We start from the raw sequence: 7,962 nt of genomic DNA on the forward strand, positions 1-7,962 counted from the left end.
TGCAGCTATTATAATCAAAAGAAACAGTTCTTGGTATTCTACCCTGCAGATTTTTAACCTAAACAAGAGAAGGTTGCAAGACTGGAGATCCAGCACACTCCAAAAAAGACACGGTTATATTCACAAATACAGAAAAAGATATATATTCATACAGTGTGTGTGTGTATATATATATATATATATATATATATATATATATATATATATATATATATATATATATACGCTCTCCAACAAGTCATAACACAAAACATTGACTGCAGATAATTACATTTGATTCTTCTAGCCAGTATATTACAGTGCTGTTACTCAAAGTTGAGTAAGGGACATAGGAGGTAAGTTTGAGATGCTTATGAACTTAGTAGTCATCAGTGCTGTTTATGTTGGCAGGAGTGTGTTCAACAAGGCAAAGCAATTTTGTCCATAAAAAGATGAAATATATTGTTAGAAGTTGTACATCTTCCATGTGTTTTTTTTTTCAAGAGTAGTCAGCCCAACAAATTTGGAGATATGAAAGAGTATGGTACGACAAGAGAATAAATGTTCTGTTGGAAAGAAAGGGCGAATTCCAAAAACTTACCCTCAGCTTGAAAAGTGCTCACACTCTTGGAGAGAGTAATTCTGTGTTTACCTATCCAAACTCTGCCCTAAAGTATAAGAACGCAAACAGTTCTACCACACTAAAGAATAAAAAGTTATAATCCTTTTTCTTCACAATTAATTTTATTGACCAAAGTTTTTTTTTAAACAAGCTCTGATCTGCTACATTTGGCCTTTTGTAAACAATGGCATTCTAGATCAGTACTAGTGTGTGTGTGTAATATATATATATATATATATATATATATATATATATATATATATATAAACACTCTTAAAGGGGAATAATATTCTCACATTGTGTAACTTTGCAAACCAGTGTAGTACACTGGCACTGTAATCAACATGTTATATGGGATGTTGTAACAAAAAAAAAAAAAAGGGTACTTGACAGGCTCCTCACAATGTATCCACAACAACCTCATAAAGGCTCATAGACACTAGAATATGTGACTTTCAAGTAAAAGGAACCAGCTGTCTACCTATACCCCCCCCCCCCCAAAAAAAAATAACCCTCCACTATAAAAATAAAAACAAATTACATTTAGCAAGTAAAAAGCAAATATAGTGCCGTTTGGCTTAACGAAAAAACAATCACCAGAGTGATTTTTTTATATAAATAGAAATATAAGTTAGTGTATTTAAACCACATACTGTACAAATATACAACTTGCATGAAAAACAAATATATAATAATCTTTAAAATGTCCATAAAGCTTTACACTTTTCGACCAGTGTAATTCCGTAGGGCAAATGTCTATAGATATATATATTAATTTAATTGCACGTTCTTAACACTGCGGAGTGGCAAAACGTAGACATGCCACTGGTTTTGCTACATTTCTGGCTTCTCCTTTACTCGGTCCACTGACGCTGCAGCGTTCCTGGTTTCCTTCAGCGTCTCAGACTCTGGAAACAGCAGTCTTTTCTTCTCTCCAGCGGAAGATTGGACTTCAGTCAACAGTAGTGCAGCTTTTAAAAACAAAGACAAACGTATTATTTTAAATGATCAGCGTTAAGATAAATTGAACATTTAACTGTCCCTAGTAAAACAGCATTTCACTGCAAAACATACAACAAGTACGCAAAACATGACATACTGTTCAATCTCTATCAAAAAATTACTGTCCAGCGCAGCTAAGTCTTACCTACTAATCCGTATACAAGCAAGGAATACACGCAAAGTAAACTTAGGGGGAAACACTTAAATCGAAGGCAAAAATCATAACAGCAGCATGCCTAAATTCAAATGGAAGTTATGAAAGACCCACACTTAAGAGTTAACAACATCCGATCATGGTTCTCAAGTGAAATAGGGTGCTATCCAGAAATTGATCAGGGGCCAAGTACTAGAATACTTGAGATGTCGGAATAAGAGGCTGTAACTTAATATACATCAAAGTGTAACTTTGGTTTTAAGTATAAGCCACCACCTTTTCTCCAGAAGTCACTAGCTTTAGGAAGGATTAAGAGGGGCACAGGTAATATTGGGGAGTCAAAAATCAGCATGAATGGAATACATGCTACAGTAACATACGAAAACGGCACCACTTTGTGATGGCCGCCGACCGCACCTCTTTACTAATAGTACACTACCACGTAAGCTACAAATCTGTTTCTAGGACGAAACCGTTCATACGTACGTCACAGGGCGGGGGTGTGTACCAACATTTCCCGCCACACAACATCAATGAGCTTCTGCAAATATAAGCTAGACCGACTCTAAAAGGGTAGAGTACTACATTTACTACAATCACAAACAGTACCCATGTGTACGGATACCAAAATGAGTACTGAACTGCAGCATCTCCCTCAACTGTACAGACTTGTGCCTATCTTTGACCTCAACTCATAAAAGTGTGGTTTTCTGGTAAATCATTGCCGAATCTTTTGAGGACTACAGTTAGAAAATAATGAGACATTTAAGATTCAAACGTTGTACCCCTCAGATAGAACAAGTTTTGCATTAACTTGTTACGTTTAGCACAGCATTTATAAATTGTCCCTATTTTGGGCCTTTGTCCAGATTTATTGCTCTAAGAGGTTGAGAGCTTTGAACTGTGGTTTAAGAACTCTGCACCTTACCCTCAAAGAGGAGGTTAGCAGTTGCAAAACTAATTTTAGACTATTTGTTGCCCTTATCTGATCAAAACAAATCTAAATAGGACAAAAAATATTAAGTTTTCATTACATACTTTAAACAGATCTTAAGTATGTGCATTAATAAAAGCATTTCAAAATATACCTCAAACGAATCTTTTTGCGAGGCGTCTTTTCAGAGGGGATCGCAAATCCAGAACTGCACTCTGTTTCACTTGACATTTTACTGTCAGTATTCGGTTGTTTTCGTTTCACTGCAGACTCTGAAGAAAAGTAAAACATGTATTAACTACTCAAGAGCATAGATAGCACTTACCAGCAAAGCAAGTCTTAAAAACAACGACTGCAATTTCCTGACTTCCAGCCCTTGGCCATCAGCACCCAAAGAGTTACTTTTATCAAGTGGCCCCTGCCCACTGAGGGGCAGTCTTGCTTTCCACGGAATATACTCAATAGAACTGCGGTGTAAGCATTTTTACCTTATCACTAACAGTGGAAATATGTGGCTAATACAGAAGCAGTTTTCTGCATGCAAAAAATATCCATACGTTCATAATTACAGTGTCAGTTACGGAATTGTGTTAGATACGTATATTACAATAGGATACGTGCCTAACAGGTTCATACTAGGCTATCTGCCCTGGGGCAATTATAAGCCTAGCCCGATTCTGTATGGCTTACGCCACCCCTTGATTTGAGTATACTGTGCCCTTTTTAAGGTTTAGTTATGACATAATACAGAAACAGTTTTCTGCATGCAAAAATATCCACACACATTCATTATTACAGTCTCAGTTACTGAATTGTGCTAGATACGTACAATAGAATGTATACTGACTCTCATATCGTTATAACCGTAACCTGCTGTGAAAGTGCCATTTAATCGCCTTCAACACTTCCAACCTTTCACAACACACAGACAACTCATTTAGGTGTATGTTCACTGTTAGTTAAAATTAATAGTAGCAACTCGTAAAATTCATAACAGGTATCCAAACTGGGAGCACATTTTTTAAAACAGCAGGTTTCTATACACTAGATTCAGTGTAGTTACTGAATGAATATTTATATTGCCTTGGTTCTCTTACAAAGCATGTGAAGTTGTGTCTGTTTATATATAAATGCATACTCAGAGGAGTGGTGCTAAAACGGAGGAGTAAAACTTAAATAAACACGTAAATCATAGCAGCGGATTACGAGGATTAACAACAACCAGACATCAAGCAACCGAGCAACCTTTTAGGTCTGGTTCAAGTAACTTACTTCATACCACAAAGTGGACGGGGGAAAATAATCAGACCCAATATCCCTGGCAGTTCATGGACACCAGACATCAATGCAACATAAACAGCACACAAGCACGCACTAGCAGCAATTACTACTGTTTAACATTTGCCATCTATGAAATGCACTCGAAGAAATGTTATTTATACTTGTTTTCCGGGTACAGCACTGATCTCTAACATTACTTTCCAAAGAGCATATTAACTGTGGTTTACCTGTCTCGCTGGTATCAGTGGTTCTTTTGCATGGTGTGCATAGTTCTTTAAGTGTAACCTCCGTGCCAACCAGATTCTGTCCTTTCTCCTGCAGCTCACCACTTAATTCCCTGCGCTGGCTCTCAGTACTTGCGTGCTGTTCTGGAGCGGTGCATTTGGAACCGCTCTGCCAGGGAATCCGGTATTTGCCTATTTGCACCACAGCTCGGTAGAACTGCGGTACCAAGGCTTCATCTACCGCCTCCCACTGTAGCTGACTATGCGGCAAGGGCGCTTCCAACTCGAAATTAAAGCCCCAGCGTTCCTGGCTTATCCGATCGTTTAATTCACGCATTTTTAACAAATCCTGATTCAGTTCGTCGTGGTCCACCTCCCCAAAAAGGCATCTACAGGCGGCGGTCCTTCGCTCTAGCGGGAATGTCTTGCGTGCTATCGATCGGTCCAGAGCCGCTTTTAGCTGTACTTCAGACATTCTGTCACGTATATATTGTAATTCCTTAAAAACAACAGAAACGGGCCGGATGAAACAAATAAACAGGCAAGTACGACCTGCTACGTCTAAAACCCCTTATAGTTGTTTTTATATAGCCGTTCCACTACAGTCTCCGGGGGCACTTCACACCTAAATGCTGACGCACCTCTCCCTTTAAACAAACACCCGTCAGGGGTGGATGGAGGTGGGGCGTAGTGAGCCTTATTACTATGTTGTTGTCTCTCGTTTAGGCCATGCCTGTTGTCTATTGGACTACATTGGCATCAATCTTGAGTTGTCCCCGGTAAGGCCTCCCACTTCTATCCTATAGGCTAAAGAGAAAACTTGGAATGGCGCCAAACTTACTAAAGAACTGAATGGTTGTCCGAACTGTCTGTTAGGTAATTCATAGTACAGCCCAGAATTGTAGTTGTGGCAATTTTGTCGCTAGAAGAAAAAGATTTGACTGCAGGTTTTGTTTACTTGGCTCGATGTCCTTTGCCTGATTGATTTTAAACGGTGCACAGCTACTACAGTGCCTGATTAAAGCTACTTAAAAAAAAAAAAGAAAACATATTTTAGTCCGAAGGCAAAGACAGCACATAAGCTTAACTCTTTTCGGTGCTTGTATGTATGTGTTACTTAAACCAAGTGTACTGTAGTCGTAAAACACTACACGTGCGTTTTTTTACAAATCTGAATGTCACTGACTCAGGAGCTTTCCCTCATTCAGATGTTATCCGCTGTAGTTTATTGTTTTCAGCATGAAATGCAGTCATAGCTGAAATCACGGGACTTCTCATCCGTAAACTCCTCTGAAAACTTCTGTGATTTATCTTGTAGCCATCAACACGGTGATTTCTAACGTGGTAGTAGTCCCTTCATTTTAAATAATCAGCTGCAACTCACCCACCCCAACATGTTGGCACGGAGCTCTGTTAGGCAAAATGTAAGATTCCAAAAATGTACTTTTCCTAGTGTACAGAGTAAACACCGCCTAAATTGCAGTTTCCACCTGTTTCGGTTTTGTTGAGCAGTCCCTTTAGCAACGGTGTATTCGTAGACTGGCTCCTGTAAAGAATATAATGAACTATAATACTAGTTATCGTTACTTTTTAATGGCAAGTACTTTATCGACGGTAGCCAGTATGAAAATCACTTTCGTTCGCTCTACCATAATTTTTCTTTTTTGTAAGACAACTAGTCCCAGCACACACACGTTTTAACTTTTGAAAATGTAAATAACTTTGTCTGATTCTTCTTTCTGTCAATGGAGAGTGTGCTGAGAGGCCGGGGTGATTTGATCATAGGCTGGTGCAAACATAAACCATCTGAAACTCTTGTTACACCCTTTCTGATTCTGTCTTCTACCGAGGTCCGTCCCTTTCTATATATTTTTGTGAGTAATACTTGAGGTAACTAATTCTTTAGAATTAGAAATACGAGCTCCGTCTCATAAGCAGATAAAATTAGCCCTACTGAGCACTGCGCACGCAGTTTGATTTGGACAATGTTTAACGTGAGCTCAGCTCTTAAAAATACTGGAGCCCGGATGGCAGCAAAGGGGGTGGGGGTACAAAAATAAATAAGTACCCGAGATGCACTACAGCACTCGATCTATACTTTGTCATGGGACTTGAATACTGAGGAATTTAGAAGTGCGTTCTGCTTTAGTAAACACACGTAAAGTACTTAAATACGATTTTTTTGCAGAACAGAACTGGATTTTTTTGTTGTTAAATTGTGATACATTTGTATTAGCATGGATAATCACAACTCTCAACCTTAAGAGAAATAAATCTGAACAAAGCCGTAAATAAGGGGGGGGGGGCACAAAGGCCCCAAAAATACGGACAGTTTTTAAAGATTGCTCTTACGAGTGTAGAAAGTCGATAGATTAGGTTTTACATTGCCATACATTTTCTGAAAGATGTGAAGTCTGAAATTCAAATATCTGTCATTATTTTTTCTACTTCAACCCTCGCTGATTTGCCAATAATTTGTCAGAAAACCAAAATTTTATGAGTAACCAACTTAAAATATGAGGAAAAAATCTGGCCAAACTGCGAAAATCTGGACAGTAGAGAGGTATTTGCGGCCGTGTATGTGAGTGTGACAGAGAAAGAGACAGAGAGAGGATTTTTTACCAAGTTACATTTCCTGCACTCCTGCATGTGTTGGAGTGAGGCAAGAAGAAAAGGTTGCGGTTAGTGTCAAGCCCTCCCCCATCCAGGGGTCTATATGACGGATTTCATTGTGACAGATGTCTTGAAGCTATACTCCCTAAACCATCCTAAGTAAGAGTACAGAAAATGGGTTTAAAAATTACAATAGTCAGTCGTATAAGAGAAGGATACGTTGCTCAGCATGAATCACTTTTAAACGCGAAAACAGAATTATAATAGCGCTGTATTTTCGATTTTGCCCTCACTTGGGCGCATTTCCTCCAGCAATACATACCCAAGGCACCAGTAACTTACGTGCATTTTGAGTGCGCGTACTCACTGGCTTTACCTCTTGTGAAAGGCGCTATGCTTAGCACACCTTGAAACTAAGTATGTAATTGGTGGTCCAACACTCGAAAATGTGGCTTTGATTCTTAAAAGGGGAGAGCATGGCACTGGATTTGCCAGTCTGAGTCAGTCACATTTCTGTACCATGTCCATGCATATTTAACTCTAATGAAGTCCGCTTTACAGTACCAGGAACGAGATACAGCACACTTAATAACTATTTAAGTTAACGGGCATGCTTTAATGCTATGTACGTTCAAGCCTCAGTGACGGTGCTACACACCAGGTCAGAAATACCAAGCCCCGTGTGATCAGGCGACTAACTTACTTTAATCGCGCTGGTATTTTATGTTATTATTTTGTTTGCTGAAACGACTTCTTAAACTGAGGTCAGGGTCCGTGCCCAAGTACTGCAAAGACACGTATTTATATTTTACAGTCACCTCATATGTACTACGCGTGTACTCCGTCACTCACTTTAAAAATGTACACATAGGCCATGAGAGTAGTGGCATAAACAGTCCATAGCTCTCAACCTTCCAGCTCCAAAATGAAGCTCACTACCCCTCATAATGTGAAACAAATGGGCAAAATGTAGAACATGTACTAATGGTTTACTAACAACTTCAGCTAGGAAGCTCATAAGATGGTTGACATATGTTAGTTTTACTTGTAAAGAACATATTTTAGTGAATTAATACGATTTATTTCTATTACTATGGATTTCACTTAAAAAGCCTAACACTGAATGTGTTACAGACCCTTTCAATGTGGAACT

The 7,962-nt window shown here is 38.8% G+C and overlaps 1 protein-coding gene across 1 annotated transcript; it reads right to left on the bottom strand.

The window, feature by feature from the left end:
• Window positions 1-704: 704 nt before the first annotated feature.
• On the bottom strand, window positions 705-6,151 carry CDKN1C (cyclin dependent kinase inhibitor 1C). The gene is made up of 3 exons (XM_044059700.1): window positions 4,200-6,151; window positions 2,846-2,963; window positions 705-1,572 (listed from the first exon to the last, which is right to left on the bottom strand). Exons 1-3 carry the CDS (start codon window positions 4,669-4,671, stop codon window positions 1,554-1,556), a joined length of 609 nt encoding a protein of 202 aa, XP_043915635.1. The 5' UTR covers window positions 4,672-6,151; the 3' UTR covers window positions 705-1,553.
• Window positions 6,152-7,962: the final 1,811 nt, after the last annotated feature.

The sequence above is a fragment of the Protopterus annectens genome, chromosome 17.part0 (genome assembly GCF_019279795.1).
Source record: "Protopterus annectens isolate FY-2018-M chromosome 17.part0, PAN1.0, whole genome shotgun sequence".
Lineage (NCBI taxonomy): Eukaryota > Metazoa > Chordata > Ceratodontiformes > Protopteridae > Protopterus > Protopterus annectens.